Here is a 21,682-nt window from a genome sequence, read left to right on the forward strand (position 1 = left end):
TCTCATTGAGATTACAAATCTCCTTTACAAGAGTGTAAAACAGCACAGTTAGTTTCCAAGTTTACAGACACAAAAACTATTTAAAAAAACAAACATGAGGTTTTGCTCTTCGGCCATCGATATATACAAATCATACATTTGAGGCGAAGCGCTCCTTTTAACTGCAGAGGAGGAGCCGGAGTTCAGAGTTCATGACTTCCATTCCCTCCGATGTCCCTGGCAGAAAGAGTCCCGCGTCTCGGCGCCTGCATGCGTATACGGTGTCGCAGTCGTCGTTGTGACTAGATGCCGTCGCTCCCTCCCTTCCTCTCCCTCTTCCCGTGCCAGGCCAGGAGCGTGACGGAGACCAGGACCGAGCCGACGAGGAGGGCGAAGAGGAAGAGGAGTCCCCCCCAGACCTCTGGAGTCAGGGCCCTGCTCAGCGTCACGCTCTCCGCCGGTAGTAGACTGCTGAGGCTCAGCATGTAACCCAGAGCCCAGCCCACTGAGGTGTCACCCGCCTGAAAAACACGTTTAGATGGGAGTCAGTTATCATAGAAGTCATCATCTTTGATTATTGAATTAAGTACTGTGTGGAGGAATTTAACCGGATCAAAAGATGTACTCAAGTCAAATATAGACTTAGTTAACACAGGTTTATTTAGCTCAAACAGAGTGTTGAAGTACAAAGTAATCAAGAGTTAGGCTGGATGACCCCAAGAGTGATACAGGCCTAGTATCATCCCAATAGCTCCTGAATCAAATAAAATGTGGGTCTTTATACCAAGAGGAAAGGGGTTGTGCCCAGGTCAGAGATAGGGATTGATTTGGGGGAGTGAAGAAGGGAGGAGGGGTGAGCTAGGGGAGGATAAAGGGGAGGGGGGGAGACAAAGGGTGATTGATTGATTGATTGAATCAATTGATTGATTGGTGACTGATTGACCGGGGGAGACAAAGGGATCGACTGGGAGACGGGACATTTGGGTATTGGGAATTAACTCTGGGATGGTAGTATGTTTGAGGGGGAGAGGGCGAAATATATATTCCACAATACTTTATATATAGTGCTTCTCTAGACACTCTGAATGAAGAGCAGACATTGCCTCCGCTGCCATCAATGTGTGTGTAAAGTAGCAGCCAACCTTGGCCTACTCTGGCTCAATGGCTGCCATACAACCGGCACACATTCCTTTTTAAGGCCCTCATTGGTAAGCTACCTCCTTACACTAGCTCATTATTGGAAATGGAATTTTGGAACCTATGGAACCCGTGACTGGCTGGTCCTTAAGGCCCCCTGAGTTTGCTCGGAAGAGAACAATCTGCATTTTGCTATGATGCCCCTAAGCTCATGGAATGAACTCCAACAGTTAAAACCTTGATCTCCTTTTGTCAATCAAGTTTTAATTGATTGTTATCTTTTCTCGCCTTGTTGTCTTATTGTTATGATTTTATATGCCGTGTGATTCTATATGCCTTTTTTTTTGCTTATTTCTGTGTACACTTGATGTGACGTGTAAATTAGGTTAACCTCAGTTGCCTTTCGAGTTTCAATAAATGTTTGAAATTAAGCATTACATCACGCGACGAGTGTGTTATAATAATTAGGTCACGCCTAGGGGTGGTTGTTAGGCCCGACGCGCAGCGGAGGGTCGTTAAGACCCCCCTAGGCGTGATCTAATTCCTATAACACACGACTTCAAGTGATGTAATGTATTTTATACAATGACCCAATTCACCCAACCTTATTATTATAAACACAGTAATTGAAGCATAATGGAGATTTATTCAAAAACAGAAAAAGTAGATCCCAAAACGGAAAAACGTAGATCCAATGGAAGTTATGCTTGATTGATTGAAAATTGTATTAACATATATGACATACAGATATACACTGCTACATCTATACATTTATGACATACCAGATTTACAAATATAGTACTGTTTTTGTAGGGTGATTATGGTTTATTTACATTGATGGTAACATTCCCGGTTATAGTGCAGTTTGTGAAAAAAGTATCTGTGTCGTTATTTTGCCTCTTAGCTGGAACAGAATTCTCAGAACCTTCTGCACCTTTATTTACATTGAGGTTCTGGGGTCACGTGGAGTGTGTTATACGAAATAACAACCGGTAACTTCACTGTGCTTCTTAAACAATGATTGGTGTAAATCGTGTCGGTGCCCGCGGCTTTACATATTCGGGGTAACATCATACATGTACATAGATCAAAATGTACAATGATACGTTCGTTTTAGTCAATGTCAGCATGTCTTTTTTCCTTCTCCGGCTTCTCCTGCTGTATAAGTTTACAGACATATATTATTCAATGAGACTGCCAGCCAGCTTTTGCGCGACGGAGAAATACAATTTCAATTGTGACGAGAGAAGATCATCTCCCGATTCAGATACAATTTAACACACACGGTTCCAAAGATATTAATGTTTTGCAGCAAATTTTCACCCCGCAATGGATTTAGGTGAGTCTTGTTTCATTAATGGAGGAGACGTTTGTCGTGTGTAATTGACTATTCATGTTGACAGCAAGTAGCGCAACGGTACAGTGGTTAACATCAACATAACATCCACATAGTACATACATTAAGCTTGCTGTCAACATGAATAATCAATTACACCCAACCAACGTCTCCTCCATTAATGAAACATCCACATAGTACCAACATTAACATAGGCTACCACTAAGTGGCAGTGAGATCCTGTAACACGTCTCATCTCTCGTGTTGTGCTTCTCTCCTCTCCGGCACTCGAGAGAGAGCACTGTCAGCCAGTGGCCACTCCCCTCAGAACCCCCCCACGATTTATATTTTGTTTTACAATGGGTCATGACCAACCAATTACATATTCCAACATTGTGTAAACAACTAACATATTCCAGGTGATTGTATCTTTTTTGAATGAGTCGTTATTTTATTTTATTTTATTATTTTATCTTTTCCCCCCTCCTTTTCCCTCCGTTTTTCTCCCATCCCAATGTTAGTCGTTATGCCAATTCCCAAACCCCTTCCTGGTCGCTGCGCACCTACCCCCTACAGTCGGTCTGGGAGAGTGGAGGCTAGCTATCACATGCTTCCTCCGACACATGTGTAGCCAATCAACCGCTTCTTTTCACCTGGCAGCGCGGACTCTCACTGAGAGGGTTTAACGTGTGGAAGGATCACATTACCCCCCTTAGATCCTTTCCTCGCTGAGCAGGCGCCCCGACCGAACTGTAGGAGTCGCTGTTTACAACGACCAGGACCCACCCACCGGCTTTCCCACCCTCTAACACTGCCAATTGTGTTAGTATGACGGCCGGCCAAGCCGGAAGCAACGCCGAGAGCTGGGCTCGATACCAGTATCTCCTGCGTTGGTGGCGAGCGCCTTGCCCACTGCGCCACCCAGCCGCCCTTGAATGAGTCGTTGTGACAAAATCAATACATCCATTCATAAAGATTATTGTCCGCCATCTTGGTTTCATTCACAAAAGAATGAACAGCGGATTCATTCGGGGAAAAAAGTTATTCGGTTGTGGGCGGGTTCTGGGGTCACGTGGAGTGTGTTATACGAAATAACAACATCTGAAACAACCATTTCAGCCAATCAGAATCAAGAAATTTGCATGCCTTTGCATAATGAAACCTACACAATGGCTGAAAGGCTCAGGATACTAGGATTAATATCAGCCAATTAAGGAAGAGGATGATTAGGTGGCCTTGATGTCAGAGACCCGACACCCTACTCATTATGATAAGACACCATGGGTTCTGTAATGACCAGTGAGTTCAGAACCTTGGACAGCAGCAATGAGTCAGAACCTTGGACAGCAGCCACAACAACTGTACTAAGTCCCTCTCACCATAGCAGGGGCACAGTTGCTGCCAAGTCCAGAGAACAGTGCGCCCTACTAGCCAACAACACCACTTTCTGGCAACATCCTGGCTGGGGCTCAAGCCCTCCACCTTTTTCGACTGTGAGCCCCGGAGCCATACCCGTGTCGCCGTGCTGCCAGACAACAGTGTTGGATTATCGTTAGGGATGCTCAATATTGGCTTTTTTACTGATACCGATATTGTCCAACTCTTAATTTCCGATACCGATATCAACCGATACAGATATATGCAGGGTTTCTCCCCCAAAAAACGGAATAATTTCAGGTAATTAACATTACATATCTCTTGTTATGGAATTAACACAACATTATGCATACTTTTGACAATAAATAAAATCAGAATTTGTTCTTACTTGCTTGCCTGGGTAAATAAAGGTTCTAGAAATGTACGGGGAAAAAAAATACAGATATTTTCCGATATCACATTTTAATGCCGATATCGGCCGATAATATCGGTAGGCCGATAATATCGGACATCCCTAATTATCGTGCCTGTGGAAAGCAATTCTGAGATTGTGATGGGCAAATGGATCGACGCTGTTGAGGCAAATCACCTTTTTCTGGAAGGAAATGCGTGGAAAAGAGACGTCGTCAAAGCCGTAGCCCCTCAACATGAGGACCTTGATGAACACGGAGGAGGCGCAGTAGTCCAGCAGGCGAGACTCCTGTTCGGGGGCCAGGAGCAACATCTGGAACACAGTCCAAGGACAGGACACAACATTAACCCTTTCACTACCACACACTACAGAAGGTTAACCCTCTCACTACCACACTACAGGTGGTTAACTGGTAGTGAACGGGTTAACCTTATTTTTTTTTTATCTACTTTTTCTCCTCCTTTTTCGCCAATTCTCCCCTCCCCTGGCTTGATCGTTGCTCGCATGTGCCCCCCACTGGCCGGTCGTAGGGAGGATAGAAGCCCATCACATGTCCCCTCCGATACATGTGGAGGCAGCCAGTCACATCTTTTCACCTGCCAGCGCGGGCTCTCATTGGCGAGGAGTAACGTGTAGGAGGCTCACACTACCCCCGCCATTTCCTGTCTTTGCTGTGCAGGCGCCCTGACCGACCTGTAGGAGTCGCTGTCCACAACGACCAGACTACCACCCATCGACTCTCCTCCCGCTAACTCTGCCAATTGAGTCAGTATGACGGCCGGCCCAAGCCGGAGGCAACGCTGACAGCCGGATTCGATACCGGTGTCTCTTGCGTTGGTGACGAGCGCAATGTCCGCTGCGCCACCCAGCCGCCCTAAAGGGTTAACCTTCTGTAGTGTGGTTGTGAAAGGGTAACTTTTTTTTTATAATTTTCTTTTTCTTCAATTTATCAACACCACATCAGCAATAATAACAACAACAACAATAATGACAAGGCAATAAGAAATAATAAATATTTACAGATCAAAACTAATAAATACAAAATACCATGTAAAGGGTTAACCTTCTGTAGTGTGGTTGTGAAAGGGTTAACCCTTTGTCGTGTGGCAGTGAAAGGGTTAACCGTCTGTATTGTTGCAGTGAAAGGGTTAAGCAAACGATATTGACGAAAACAGAAGAGCAAGTCCAAGGCTCTCTCTCCTCCAGAGAAAGTTATAGAATATTTTTCGTCAATATATGGATACCCCACATTTTCCAATGAGCGTGTCCACACATGTCTGAAGCCCATGAAGCGTTTCTCTACTCTTCATCTACATGACTCAAAGATATATTAAGATATATGCCTAACTGTCCGAAACACATATGTACAGATTATGCTAATATATAGTTATCAATATTTATTATTGTTATATTGTAGAAATGTGTGCATTGAAATGTCTCGACGACAATTGTATTTGAGAATTATATAAAGGTTGATGATGATGATGCACATACAGACTACATGCTAATAGGAAATATGGGCATTATGATCAAATGAGGATTACTGTACCCCACGAGCATAGCCCGCACACGCCTTGGATAAGAGGGGGGATTTATAGAGTAGGAGAGGTACTTGCTACACTATTTATCACCAAACCCTGTTCTCACAGATTGTAAAATAGGAATAAAGTGTATTGGAATAGAATTAGAATCACCTGACTGAAGCTCATGCTGCAGATGGCCCGGGCTGCGTCTTCCAGCTGGGCTGGAGTGCTGATGGTGGCAGCAGTGATGCGCTCCAGGAACGCGTGAGTGTAGAAGAACGCAGAGAACGCCTGATGGGACAGGAGAAGAGAAACTTAGAACAAAGAAAACATCTATTCAATCTTTGTCTGTACACAAAGCTAGAGGAACAGACACGCATACATGCATATCACTACAGTACACGCATGCATGCACAGACACACACACATACATGCATATCACTACAGTACACGCATGCATGCACAGACACACACACCTATAAACATATGCAAATACACATGACTAATGTGATGTAATTATTGCATGATCATGTAAAGAGTGTCACTATTAATTATGTTAATTGTCATTTTAACTAATGTACTTTTGGTAATGATGATATGTAATGACCACTTTTAAGTAGAAAATCCTAACCAGGGACAACAGTTGCAAATTATAGCCTTGGCTAGAAATCCTATATGCAATGCATCTTGTATCTTGTTATTGTAACTTGTACAATGTTTTCCTTTGCATCGTCCCCGACAAATAAAAATAAAAATGTCTAGCTGCAGCGGCTGGGTGGCGCAGCAGACATTGCACTCGTCACCAACGCAAGAGACACCGGGTTAGAATCCGGCTGTCGGCGTTGCCTCCGGCTTGGGCTGGCCGTCATACTGGCTCAATTGGCAGAGTTAGCGGGTGGAAGTCGATGGGTGGTAATCTGGACGTTGTGGACAGCGACTCCTACAGGTCGGTTGGGGGACGCCTGCACAGCAGAGACAGGAAATGGCGGGGGTAGTGTGAGCCTCCCACACGTTACACCTCGCCAATGAGAGTCCGCGCTGGCAGGTGAAAAGATGTGACAGGCTGCCTCCTCGTGTACCGGAGGGGACACGTTATGCAAGGCTTCTATCCTCCCTACAACCGACCTGTGGGGGGCATATGCGAGCAACGTTCAAGACAGGGGAGAATTGGAAACAGCGAAATTGGGATGGGAGAAAAAAATAGAAAAATGAGAAAAAGTGGATAAAAAAAAAATATATATATATTCTAGCTGCAGTAACGACACAACGCATCTTTCCCGGCGACGGCGTCCCTCACCATGAAGCTGCCGGAGACATTGGGCTGGAAGACGTCGTCAAAAGAGCACCGGGAGAAGGGACAGCTGTAGAAGGAGAAGATCTCGGACACGTTGCCCAGACAGTGTTGGTAATGCCCGGTGCCCTGTACCCTCAGAAGGGCCTGTGGGTCGTAGGAGCCGGGCCTGTGGTCCACCGTGCAGGGAGAGCCGAACACACTGTCCAGCTCCACGCTCACACTGTGGCCCTCTGGGAGGCATGGATGAGACACGGTCCCTGGATGACCCTGAGACTGAGAGACAGAGACAAGAGGCGTGAAATACCCCAACTGTACAATGAAAGCCATAAGCATGCCGTGTAGGTTAGATTAACATTCATTGTCATTATACAGCACAAGTACAGAACCAAAAGAAGCTTGGCATCCAACCACAGTGCAAATGTAACAGTAATATACAATGTACAGGTGATTAAACTGGGTATATATAAATTAGGACTACAGAGTATAGTGCAGGTATAAAGACACTAGTAGTCATACTGGCCGGCAGCGTAACTAAAGTAGGTAAAAGATATATAGAGATATAGTATATTATGTACCTGTTGTATTACTCTATGCAACAATATATTAGCATGGGTCTTGGAAAGGAAATAAATTAAAATGTATCAGAACTAGATAATAAATATGTGATTCAAATAGTCCTGCCAGCATATTGTCAGCATCTACAGTATATCGTTGTGTTGTGCTTATGATAATAATATGTATTATACTATTTACTATGTGGCTTGGGTCCAGCACAACAAGATGGGTTGTACAGATGAGCAAGATAGCTTACAGCAGCACACAGTCCGTTTAGTATGCATTGCTTTGCAAATATAATGAAATATAGGCATAAACTAGGCAGTTTCACAAATACTGTTGTTGTGTTAAGGCATGAGTTATACACTGTACCTTGTCAAACAAGAGGTGGTACTCTTGCCCACAGAAAATAAATAAATATATATCTATTGGCCATTGAAGGCCTTCATCATAATACTGATGGTTGCATCCAGGGCTTGACGTTAACTTTTTGGCTCACTAGCCACTGTGGCTAGTGGTTTTCCAAAGTCACTAGCCACTCAGCATTTTCACAAGCCAAAAATCCCCGCACTCGCGCCCCCACCCAAAAAGTTATAAATATAGGTCATTTCTTCTTCACTAACCCCTGCTGGGGACAGTATCATTGTAATCATACTGCTACACGCCAACTGTACAACTGTGCTTCTGACTGTTGACTCCATTGTTTACTACTGCCTGCGACCAGTGACTCAGCCGCAAAAGGAGCTCCAGTTGGGGCAACGGCTGACTGGGACAAGATGGAGGGTGTAGATGTGGAAGAGTTGTGTTGAACCTAGCAATTACATTGTTGCTCCAAACGCTGTGAACATTATCATTGACACACCTATGCCTTGGCTGTGTTGAACCTAGCAATTATATTATTGCTCCAAACGCTGTGAACATTATCATTGACACACCTATGCAGGGCTTGACGTTAACTTTTTGGCTCACTAGCCACTGTGGCTAGTGGTTTTCCAAAGTCACTAGCCACTCAGCATTTTCACTAGCCCTGGGCAGGTGGGCAGGTGTCAACGTCAAGCCCTGGTTGCATCACACCACCATGACTCACTCTGACTGGATTCATCATCGTCGTCATACTGTACCTCGACAAGATGGGCCAGTAGTCTCTTGAGAACCTGGTCCTTGCCGTAACAGAGGAAGCTGTGTGTGTACAGGGAGTAGTTGTGGCCGTACAGACGAAGCGTCATCATGTCTCCCGCATCCTCCACGTCCTCCTCGGTCAGGAAGGTGATCTGGGTGGAGGCGCCGCCGAAATCAAGCGCTCCCACAGTCTGTCTGCCCGGGCTCAACCAGTGGCCCACGAAGCCATACTAGTAGCCGCACCAACAGGCGCAGAGGGACAAACAGAATGAATGAATGAATGAATGAATGAATGAATGAATGAATGAATGAATGAATGGAAACTTTATTTAACAGATTGCAGAATGGGTACAATACAGTACGGCTCAATACACACAATTGTTAAGGGGCTGCAGACAAGAGAAAGACGTTTGTCTTGTTTACATCAGGGTCCCCCATTTTCAATTCATAGAACAGAGCAATGAGAGCCGGGTGTGTGTGGTGGTGGTGGTGGTGGTGACATGCCTTCACAGAAGAGAATATACAAGCCTGCTTGTCGTTATGGCCACTAGGTGTCATGCCTATCGAATGAATATCCACTACGTACTAAAACAGACAGACAACCATCGAGTCAGGTGATTCACGAGGCACCCCTTCAACTCAGAGGGCAATAAAACCTGCGAGAAGACACTTTTACAACAGCCTCAGGACGAGGAATTGCTGACTCAAAAACCCCCATTTCCCGTCACCCAGGGTAGGCTACCTTGATGAAGTTCTCTAAGAGGTAGTTGACGGTGACCCAGCCGTACGCACCCTCCTCTCGGCCACTCAATATGGCCGCCCCCTGGTAGTTGAAAGGGTAGGACTGGATTTTACGGCCCACTTCCTGCAGGATCTGAGAGGACTGCTCTGGGCTGGAGATACTGGGGGAGAGAGAGGGAAAGGTTTTGACATTTTGACTCGATTTGAAACTGTAATGGGAAATATTAAAGGACTAAACGATGAGCCGTTTACAAATCATTCTGAGTCATTATTAATAATAATAAGAACGTTTATTTCACCATGGCCACAATGAAAGGACAGTTTACAGTCAGAGCCAACATGTTAACACATTAGCGTCTGGCCATAGACTGACCCAGAGCGCTGTTCACACGTATGTTAAATACACAGTTGTCAGACGTAACATAATATCAGATATGATGATGAAAATGGCCCAGTTAGGAGAATCAACCTTGGCTAGGCGGTGATGTTCCCAACTGGAATGTTAAACAGTCTTGCTAACTGAGAATTAGATTTAAAGAGACAGTAGTGTCTGCCATATCTGAGCACATTATATAGCTGGTCAAAAGTGTACCAGTCAAGCTGACTAATGACATGATAATATATTCCACAACAAAACATTTATTCCTTATTCTTGAAAAGGGACATTGAGGTTTTACCCTCATTTGCAATACCGTCGAGATTACAAATACAAATTACAAACTGTTAAGAATACGTATAAAAGGGATCAAATACATTCGCATAAATAGGACAAAAGCACACGCGAGAAGAAAACAAGGAAAGGTTACATACAGTACTGAGGTAGAGAGGTTTGTGATCATGTTCTTAAATTAGAAACAGTAACATACCGAGGTAGGGAGGTTTGTGATTATGTTCTTAAATTAGAGACAGTTACACACTGAGGTAGGGAGGTTTGTGATCATGTAATTCAGGATAGTGGGGTATTGATTTTGGGAGCATGTCTATGTTCCCCGGGTTCTATGTTCCCCGCTTTGATTGATTGAAATGTTGACCACCAGCCCTGATTCCAAACTCTAACCTTAACCAGTTCGAAAGAGGGCCTAAGCTTAACCGTTCGAAACAAGGCGGACATTAATAATTAATAAAATAATAAAAATTAATAAAATGTTCAATCTATTAATCAATCAAAGCGGGGAACATAGAACCCGGGGAACATAGGACCCGGGGAACATAGGGATGATCCCTTGATTTTTAGAGTGAGTTGAAGATCATTCCAGGCAGCTGGTGCATCAAAACAAAAGGCAGACATACAGAGTTCAGACTGAACTCATGGGACCTTAAGATAAAGTCAGATAAGGTCCGATAAGGTCCATAATTCCAATCTAGCATCATTGTGATATATGGTGGCAATTCTCCACCAAATGGCCTTAAAGATAAACAGATACCAATGCCTACAGTATTTCAGACCAACCCACCTTATCATACAGAATGCAATGAAGAGTGTCGTAACTATCCCTAGTAATGAATCTAAGAGCAGAATGATAGACCATGTCTAGGGGTAGTGGAAGGGGCAGTAGTTCTATAAATTACATCACCATAATCCAAAACTGACATAGACTGCTTCAAAAATCCTCTTTCTGCAAAACAATGGGAAGCTTTGCTTCTATAAAAATAACCCAATTGTTTGTCTCAGTTTGCTAGTGAGATTGACTACTGTATGTGGTATTTAAAAGTACATTCATCAAGCCAAAATACCAATATATTTATATTCAGTGATTCAATAGTGGATCCCTTTAGAGTAGATATACTTCTGTATCTAGAAAACAGCATACATTTGTTTTACTAGCATTCAGCATGTACATTAATAATACTTGAATACATACAAGCATACATGAATACATCTCCAAATCAACATTGAACCAGCTCACAAATCTCTCATCATTTAGAACCTATTGCTGGTGTAAAGGGTTGAAAACAGATGTGTAATCATTACTCTTTTTCATTTATTTCCATTGATTTCATCACTCATAATTTAATTGCATTCTATAAGTTACTACACTGCTATTTCACATACGGGCCACTAGATGGCGCATTGAGCTTGGGTGAATAGAGAATGATCCTCCCGCCATGCAGTGAACACCAGTTCAACTAGTCCCTCTTCTATTCTCATCACAGGTTGTAAAATATGCTTTAAATCTAGTGTACATGCTCCAAGAAACGTTATGTTAAAGAATCGTAAATAGAGACAATTCAATTCAATAAAAAAAAAAAATGTATTAGTCCCGCAAGGGGCCCATTTAATTAAGGCATGAATACGGCAAACAGCTGCACACATCCAAGACAAAAAACAGGAGACAAGAGACATACATGACACTATTAAAGCACAAGAGACATGGCACTGTTAGAACAGGATCATTATATTGTTGGATCTGTCAAGTCTAATAAACTTTCATCACTTCGTAAAAAATATTTAGAATCAAGGGGTCAAAGGTGCATATTAGTGAACTGACCATGTACTGTGGCCATTCACCAGTCGAATGGCCTCTGGAAGTTTGGAACAAAACTTCCTTCTGTTTGTTTTACAGGCAGGCTGTCTAAAGCGCTTTCCTGATGGCAGCAAGTCAAAACACACATGAAGGACATGTGTGGAGTCACTAATTATCTTATGTGCTTTCTTGAGCACTGTTAAACTGTACTAGGGATCTTTGTGTTTTGCCGATAATTTCTGAGCTAAGGTTGACAACTAGGGATGTCCGATATTATCGGCCGACCAATATTATCGGCCGATATCGGCAGTAAAATGTGATATCGGAAAATATCGGTATCGGTTTAAAAAAAGAAAAAAACAATAACAATATTTGTTATATATATATCCAGTGAAATGATTAGTTACCTGAAATTATTCAGTTTTTTGGGGGGGGAAACCCTGCATATATCGGTATCGGTTGATATCGGTTGATATCGGTATCGGAAATTAAGAGTTGGACAATATCGGAATATCGGTATCGGTAAAAAAGCCAATATCGAGCATCCCTATTGACAACACCTTGCAGTTTGTTCTTCTCTCTTTGACAGAGGGATGTGAACCAACATACAAATCGCTGCTGGCGGGACAAAACCTCATAACTCCAAAAACCCAACTTTTCAGCAGATGAAAAAAACAAACACAGATTTGAGGGCGAATAGAGTTACGAGGTTTAGACAGATGATTGGTTTAATGCTTTCCCATTGTGTAGATGTTGTAAAACCACACACACATGGAGGATGATCTACTGAGTTGATAAAAAATAAAATAAAAAATAAAAATAAAAATATGGAGTTAGGAGGTTTTGTCCCGCCAGCAGCGAAATGAAAAGGTTAGAATACTTTCAATAAAGGAAGAATAAAACGTTGCCAGAATTCTCTGGTCGACTCCAAAGGAGTTTAGTTTACGAAGACAGTACAGACACTGATGAGCTTTTCTTTTATTATAACATCTGCATTGTCGCAACATTTTTGTTTGTCATCAAACAAAGTTCCTAAATATTTGTAGTTCTGGACAATTTCCACCTCAGCTCCGTGGATGGTTGTTGGAGTGACGTCTATGTGATTTGGTGAGATAATAATTTCTTTGGTTTTGGATACATTTAAATACAGAAAACAGCCATCACACCAGTCTACAAAGTCTTGTATGGTAAAGAGGTCTGTATGGTAGCATGCTAAGGCTAGCGGACCTGTGTAGGGTGCCATGCCATAAGTCCAACAGCCCATTATTGCATATAGCTCATTATTCTGAAAAATGTCCCATTGGACCGAAAGCTCATAAGTCAGAGTCAGTTATCCTGAGAACAAAACCCATTGTTCCGAAGCCGTTGCCCTGAATCGTAAAAAAGGAAGCCCATTAGTCCAACGGTCCCTTATCCCGAAAATACACTCTCCAGAATATGTATTATATATATATTGATGTGCAAACCATGTGGTGTTGTTTCAGCAAAAGCCAAGGTATGGTACGATTAGGAGGGAGATCAAAGCATGCAAATAAAGTCACAGATTTCTTTCTCTTAACAGACGTTACAAATCTGTTTGCATGTAATGTCAGACTCAGAGAGAGCAGTGATAACACCTTTCATCCAGTCTATTTTGGCGCATATTTCAGCACCATGGACAACGAGGGGAGGTCCAATCATCATCATCATCATTAGTAGTTTGCTTAAACTGCACAGAAAATAACTAAATGGATTGAATTACATAATTCCTTCCTAGTAGGTAACAAGGGGTGGTGTTCAAACAAGTTTCTCTCAAACAAACAAGTCTCTCTCAAACAAGCAAGTCTCTCTCAAACAAACAAGTCTCTCACACCAAGTAAGCGGCACAGTGGTATAGTGGTTAACACTGTCGCCTAGAACACGCCCTCTTTTTGACAGGTCGGTTTGAATTTGACAGCGCGCGGAAGCTTTGAGTTTGATAGTGAGATAGTTGGTTAAAGTGAGTATAGAGTAAGTAGTAGAGTGTTATTTTGTTTTTTTGTATAGTGTAGTTTCCCCCAACGGCTTTTAGCTGTTTGGGGGAAATTGACGTTTGTCTCGAGGCTCGGACGGGAAATCATGGCAACAAACATTTCGAACGGTGGGCGGATTCCGAGACAGACGGATGAAATGAATGAACGAAAATATGAGTTAAGATTAACAGTTGAGGTGGACATTGAGGGGCCTGATAGAGTCACAATGATGGAGCTTTTGAGGGCGATAAAGTCGGAGTGTGGGACTGTCATTGGATGTCGATACAAGACGCCCAAGAAGTATGAAATCATGTTGATGGATGAGAAGGTGAAGGAGAAACTGATGGACGGATTTAAAATCAAGGACAGTAGAATAATGGCAACAGAACTGTCGAACGATGAGGTTGTCGTCTCTTTTTTGGGTCTGCCTTTATACGTAACGGATGAGGACATTCTCGAGAAACTGAAGCTATGGGGAGTGGCGGCGGTAACGCAGATCAAGAGAAGGACGTGGCCTGGAACAGACATTATAGACGGCACAAGGTTCGTAAAAGTGAAGTTCACTGAGTATGTCAAATCCCTGCCGTATTCGACCCGGTTTGAGACTCAACAGGGGATGGAACATTTTCGAGTGATCCATAATAGGCAGGTGCGAGTTGTAGGCTGTGTCTTCAGCCTGGTCACGTCCTGAGAGATTGCCCGGACTTCAAATGTCACAAATGTGCCCAGCAGGGTCACTACGCTCGAGAGTGTGACACTGAACGAAAGTGCAGGGGATGTGATGAAAAGTACGAGCAGTGTACATGCACGCCCTGGAAGCGCTACGAGGAGCAGGGTACGAGAGGTGAGACCGGTGGGGCTGCCAAGGAGAGTGGAAACGACGGAGGAGAGGCCACTGAGACGGAGAAAACAGGTGGAGAGGACGAGGGTGAGGCAGTAGCTGATGATGAAGACAAAGGAGAGGAAGAAGACGAAGAAGACGAAGGAGATGATGAAGCGGAGGAGGATGAGGAAGAGGGGGAGATCACGCAGACCCCAGATGGAGATCAAGTGGAGACGGCGACAGGGGAGAGCGCAGAGCTGAGTGCGCGTCAGAGTGAACAGGAGAGTGACGGCCCGAGCACACAGCACGCAGATGACGAGGAGAAGGAGCTGACAGCACGGCAGAGAGAGGACACCGCAGGCCTAAATGAAAACATAGATGGTTTTGATTCGGGACTGCTGAGGTCACTGAAGTCCGTGGAGAGACAGCTGGGATCCGGAGCATCTACAGGCGAAACAAGAGCTACTGGGTCTGGGCCGCGGACCCGGGGAGGCAGCGCTGGCGGGCGAGGAGGCGGCAGAGCGCATCTAGAGGCGGCAGAGCGCATCTAGAGGCGCGCGACGAAAGGGACGCGGCAGAGGGAACGTCTACATGCGCGGAGGAGAGGAAGAAGAGGGAAGGGTCTATAGGAGACTCAGAGGGGTTGCCAGGGACCGGGGAAGAGGTGGGGGCTACATCAGAGGACTCTGAGGAGATGGACACCAGCCCATCTGCTATTAACCTACTGAAAAGAAAATCAAGAGAGGAGAGAGGTGCTAAAGGGTGGTGTAAGAAGGTATGATAAGGTATGATATATAGGATAATCAATATATTTTTCGTCATGTGTGCTGCCATCACTGTAACATCGCTTAATGTGAATGGACTGAGGAACAAAACTAAAATTGAGCAGGTGATATCGACTTTTAATACAGATATAGTGATGCTGCAGGAAACGTGGTGGACGGAAAATATGATGAATGATGTGAAAAGAAAATGGACTGAGGTATTATATGTAAATCATGGTACAGAGCGATCATGTGGTGTAGCAGTATTATTTAAAAAAGACGTAGTGGAAAATATAAAGGTAATATATGAGGACGCAGAAGGGAGGGTGATTATATTAGAATTTGAACATCAGGGAGTTTTGTTTAGATTAGGGAATATATATGCGCCCAATGTAGAGAAAATTAGGAAGGTTTTTTTTGAAGGGCTAAAGGTGCACATGAAGGGGAATTGTTTGTTTGTCGGTGACTTTAACACTTTGCGAAGTAGGTTAGATACTACGAGCAAGATTTTCAAGTGTGACACAGCTAGAAATACACTAACAGAAATAATGTCGGATGTGGATCTAGTGGATATGTGGAGAGAGGAGAATTCTGGGAAAAGAGGGTTTACAAGGAAACAAGTGGTGGCGGGCTGCTTAAGGCAAAGCCGGATTGATCTATGTCTGGTTAAACGGGAAATACGGAATTACATTAATAATATAGAACAGAAGTTAAATTTTTTGAGTGACCATGCGGCTGTGTGTTTTGATTTAGGAATAGAAATACAAGGGAGAGGAGGGGGTGTGTGGTGTTTAAATACAAGTGTATTGAGTGAGGAGAAATATCAAAAAAAGATATATGGGTATGTGAAAGCTGAAATGGAAAACCCAATGTTTAATGAAAATGTGGGTATGTGGTGGGAACAAGTTAAAATTAATGTAAAAAAGATAAGTATAAGATATACAAAGGCCAGAAATTATAAAAACAAAAGAGAAGAATGGGAATTAAAAGGGTTGCTAGCCGAAGAAGAGGAAATATTAAAAGAAAATCCAGAACACAGTGCAGAGAAGTATACAGAGCTAGAGGCAAAGTGGGCAGAGAATGAAAGAAGAAAGTGCATGGGAGCAATAATGAGGAGCAAGGCGAAATATGCCCTTGAAGGAGAAAGGAGCACCTCGTTTTTTCTAGGCCTAGAAAAAAGTAAACAGAGAAGGACATACATAAGAGAGCTAGAAAACGAAAAAGGGGAAAAAGTGAATGACTTAGTTGGAATATTGGATACAGTGGAATCTTTTTATAAAAAATTGTATAAGAGTGAAGGAGTGGATTTTGAATGTGTGAACAATGTACTGGAAACTGTGAAAATGAGATTAGATGAAGGGGATAGAGTGATGTGTGATGGTGAAATCACTGAAAAAGAAGTGAGGGAAGCGATTCAGGGTTTGCAGACTAACAAAAGTCCTGGGCTTGATGGTTTGTCAGGAGAATTTTACAGGGCTTTTGTTGGTCTGCTAGCACCTATTTTGTTGAAAGTGTACAGAGAAATAGAGAGGAATGGTGAGTGTAATGAAGCAATGACCACTGGTGTCTTGACAATTTTATTTAAAAACAAAGGGTGTAAAACAAAGTTAGGGTAGGGACATCACAGAAACTGTAAGAACGATTAAGGATGTAGTAAATTATGTAAATTATAATAATGATGATTGTGCAGTACTCAGTGTGGACTTTAACAAGGCTTTTGACCGGGTTGAGCATTTTTTCCTAATCAGGGTCATGGAGGTTTTTGGTTTTGGGGAGAGGATGGTCAACTGGGTCCGTGTTTTGTATAAAGATGCAAAAAGCTGTGTGAAATGTAACGGGTGTATTACAGATGTGTTTAGGGTGGAGCGGTCTGTTAGGCAAGGGTGTCCTCTTTCAGCTTTGCTCTATGCGATTTCCGCAGAGCCTATGGCCACATACATAAAAAGTAAAAAGGAAATAATTGGAATAGGAATACCCTACGGGGAGCAGAGTTTGATCCACCAATATGCGGACGACACTACCTTTACGGTGAGAGACATGGAGAGCATAAATGGAATTATGGAGTGCTTAGAGGTATATGGTAAGGCATCTGGAGCCAAAATTAATGTTGATAAGACTGAGTTATTGTGTATAGGTAAAGTAAAAATTAGTGATTGTGTGGTTCCGCTGAAAAAAGCAGAGGGGCACATAAAGATATTGGGTGTGTGGATAGGGATAGAGGAGAAAGAGGAGAGGGACTTAACGTGGGTAGGTATAATTAATAAGATTAAACAGGTGCTCCAATTTTGGAAACAACGCACACTAAAATTGAAGGGTAAGGTTGTGGTGATAAACAGTTTATTGATGTCTAAACTGACATATGTGTTAGGTGCCTTGGATATGCCAGAGGCAATAGAAAATGAAATTAATAGGGTTGTGGCGGATTTTCTGTGGTGGGGGAAGTCACCAAAAATCGCCCACAAAGTCTTAATAGGTAAGTGTAATGAGGGTGGTTTGAATTTAATGGACTTAAAGGTAAGGAAGAAAACTGTAAGATTGAAATGTGTGCAGAAATATATTTATGATGAGACCAAATATGGATGGAAGTGTTTCTTTAAAGAGAGTCTAGAGAAGGTAGGTAGGTGTGGTGACAATGGTTTATTTATGGGCTTTAAGCCTTTAATGATGGAAAAAATACCGGAGATGTATAGGGAGGTACTACAGGCATGGGCAGAGTACCTGCCTAACATTGTATATGATTGTGTGGGACTGGATATGGTTTTAAATCAGCCAGTATTCCTGAACCCCAGGATATGCCATAATAGCAATGTATTATATAGTAAAATCTTCCTGAGAGCAGGGATGACGCAGATAAAAGATTTTGTATATGAGTATGTGCCAGGTTTTCTCCCGGTGCAGGCCATTTATGACAATGTGATCGAGGTAGATGATGAATATCGGTTTGCAACTGTCGTGTCAAATTTTGAAAAAATTAAAACTGGATTGCCGAAGGAATGGAGAGAGATAATAGAGAGAGAGTGTGTAGGGAATAGGAGCTGTAGTCTTCCAGAATTAAGGGTAGGAAAGGGGGATGAGCAGAAGGGTTTGGGAAATGTGAGGAGTAAAGATATTTATAGATTTTTTGTAACAAAAGAAAGAAGGGTGCCAGCATCGGAACAGGTGTGGGAGAAAGTGTTTCCGGGGTTGGTGGGAGGATCAATATGGGAAAATGTGAATGTAAAGTTTAATAATATCGAATGTGATCATAATGATTTCATGGTAAGACAGAATAGGGTCTATACGAAAACAGTGTTACATCATATAGATACACAGATAAGTAGAACATGTGATGTGTGCAAATTAAAAGATGAAAGTTTTATGCACATGTTCATTGAGTGTGAAGGCCTGCAGGGCTTCCATGCAGAGCTGAAAGAGGGCATGAGGGCGAGCTGGGGAATAATCAAATATACTGATTGGAAGAGATATTTTTTGTTTGGTGCATTAGATGGAAAGGAGGAGGAGAGAAATCTCATCAATTATGTATTGAGTCATGCCAGGTATGCGGTTGTCTTGAGAAGGCGAATTGCTTTTTCTGAGCAGAGAAAGGTGGAAGTATGGCCAATCTTTTTGAATTTAATGAAAAGGGATGTTATGTTGACAGAGAAATTGCTGAGTAAGGAGATATTTAAGAGATGGTTCATTGACAGTGGTAAATGTGTTAAGTTTGGAAAAGGTAAAGTAGAGTTTGGTTTTGGATAGGTTTTTTGTGGGTTTGTTTGGGTGGGATAGGGGAGTTTTATTTTTTTTGGTTATGCTTGATTTGTTGTATAGGAAATAAGTATATATAACACTGTTTTCTTTGTGGCTTGTTCTGTTTTTGTTGGTTGATTTAGGGAAGCGCAAAAGAAGGGGGTGGGCTATGCCTGGGAAATGTGAGTAATACATTTAAATAATATAGTGTGTATATATATATAGAAAATGCATAAAATGTAAACTGATTATTTTTATAATAAAAAGATAAAAAAAAAAAAAAAAAAAACAACGTTGCCTCACAGCAAGAAGGTCCTGGGTTCATTTCCCGCTTGGGGACCAGGTTGCCACATTGCCAGGTACCCAGGTGGGGTATCTGTGTGGAGTTTGCATGTTCTCCCCGTGCTCACCAGAAAAAGAGATACACCCAATAGAAAAACATGCAGAACAGGAGCAGGACAGGACCACTTGATTCCCAATGTCATAGTTCTTCTCCACAGGGGACAGATGGCAAGAACACAAGGATGGAGCCTTTGGTCAACCTTTGGAAAATAACCGCCCCTAGTCCTGTATCCACCACAAACTGGCGAAATGTGTCGGGCTGGACGAGAACGGGTGCAGACGTGAAGCGCCTCCAAAGCTCAGGGAGTGGATGACGAGGTGAATGAGGGGCGTGACAATGTGGCTGTAGTCCCTGATGAACCTTCGCTAGAAGTTGGCGAAACCAAGGAACCGCCGGAGCAGTTTGAGGTTTGGGCCACTCTGCTACTGTTTAGATTTTTTCCAGGTCCGTCCTTATCTGCCCACTCTCGATGACATATCCAAGGAAGCAGACAGAGCTTGACATGAAATTCACACTTCTACGCCTTAACAAACAACTTCTTCTCCAAAAGCCTTTGGAGAGCCTTTGCTTGCATTCTTGGCCGGGGAGTAGTAAAGGAAGAGGATTGGCTCAATAGCACCCCCAGTCTTACAGGCGAGCCGGGTCCTTTGGCTGAATGGGACAGGTGACCAGGAGGTGACAATCTTGGCCACAATACAGACATGCACAGTGGAGTCTGTGGTGACGTTTGGCAGTAGAGAGGTGAGCTCGACCCAGACGCATGGGCTCAATAGCTGACGAATAAGGACAATGGAGCAGTTTGAGTAATGAATGGGAGTTTCGGGGCTTGTTCTCGTGGAGAGAGAGGAAAGAGAGTGAAAGTGAGAGGAAATAGCCAGCATGGAACGGCTAACCCTAGCTTTCTCCCTACTACGACGCTCACGGAAGACGAGTGTCGAGATTCATGGCTAAATTAATTAGCTCATCTAGTAGTGATGCACGATATATCGGCCTCCGATATAATATCGGCCGATATGGCCGTTTTTTTTTTACACATCGGTATCGGTCCGATATCAAGATAGGGCCGATATAAAACATTTTATTTAAATTTTTTTTATATATTTTTTTTTATTTTGACATGTTTTGGCCTTGAATAGTTTCAAAATAGTCATTTCTGAAAATAAGTTACAAAGGTAAAAAAATTATGCGTTTTGGAAAATAGCTCTTTATTTGATTATCATAAAAAAGTTTTTTTCTATACAGAGATATCGACATCGGTAAATATCGGTATCGGCCAGAACAGCAATATTAATATCGGTTATCGGTATCGGCCACAATTTTCACATCGGTGCATCACTATCATCTAGGATGTCTGTTGAGTCTCTAGTGTCCAATTCATCTTTGTCCATGTCCACAGTCACCAAGTCAATGCAAAAAACACACCTGAACTCAACGGAATATTCGCCAACTCTGGAAACATCAGAACCTCCAACAGGGTGATCAAAAACTTCTCTCTGTGGAAATAGTCAACTAAAGACGAACACACTGGAGAATGGCACTCCCAGAGAGCTAACGCCCAGGCTAATGCGTCTGCTTTGAGCAACCCCATAAAGGTAAGCAATCTTTGATCTCTCTGTGGGAGGTTTAAAGGGGAACTATTTTACTATTTCTTTCACTATTTGGGCACTTTTACACAATTCATGTGAGTCTCTGGAACACCTCTGTACGTTTTTTTTAATGCATTGTTTTGTATTTCTAATCAAGTACTCAAAAACAGCATTTTTCTACCTCAAGATCTTAAGCCGTTTTGAGGCTGGGCTCCAACCACTGTGTGGCCTGGTGCCAACTGCCACACCAACTGCCACATTATTATGCAGCTGAGAAATCTCTGACATCACAGATATGCACATTTTCAGATGACTCAGTTCAGTGAGGGTGAATATTGTGAGAGGAGAATTGGAAGGATGCGCCAAAATATGAGAATTAGAGACATTGATCCTATTAACATAAGTCCACATAGCTAGGAAACAATGCTAAACACTGAAAAAGGCCATTTATGAGATAGTTCCCCTTTAAGTAGGGCTGACCTTCGAAGCTTTTTTTGGCCGTCGAAGC

The 21,682-nt window shown here is 42.9% G+C and overlaps 1 protein-coding gene across 1 annotated transcript in view; it reads right to left on the minus strand.

The window, feature by feature from the left end:
- Positions 1-281: 281 nt before the first annotated feature.
- Positions 282-21,682, minus strand: part of LOC311237070 (ectonucleoside triphosphate diphosphohydrolase 2-like) — a gene marked incomplete at both ends in the record, with an annotated part of 34,650 nt that continues 13,249 nt past the window's right edge. The window contains 6 exons of the mRNA XM_084324878.1: positions 282-500; positions 4,419-4,553; positions 5,936-6,055; positions 7,062-7,331; positions 8,735-8,962; positions 9,475-9,634. Coding sequence (XP_084181004.1) covers positions 282-500; positions 4,419-4,553; positions 5,936-6,055; positions 7,062-7,331; positions 8,735-8,962; positions 9,475-9,634 — 1,132 coding nt within the window. The remainder of the gene's footprint in view (positions 501-4,418; positions 4,554-5,935; positions 6,056-7,061; positions 7,332-8,734; positions 8,963-9,474; positions 9,635-21,682) is intronic.

This window comes from Notolepis coatsorum (assembly GCF_963971535.1).
Source record: "Notolepis coatsorum genome assembly, chromosome: 11".
NCBI classification, from domain to species: domain Eukaryota; kingdom Metazoa; phylum Chordata; class Actinopteri; order Aulopiformes; family Paralepididae; genus Notolepis; species Notolepis coatsorum.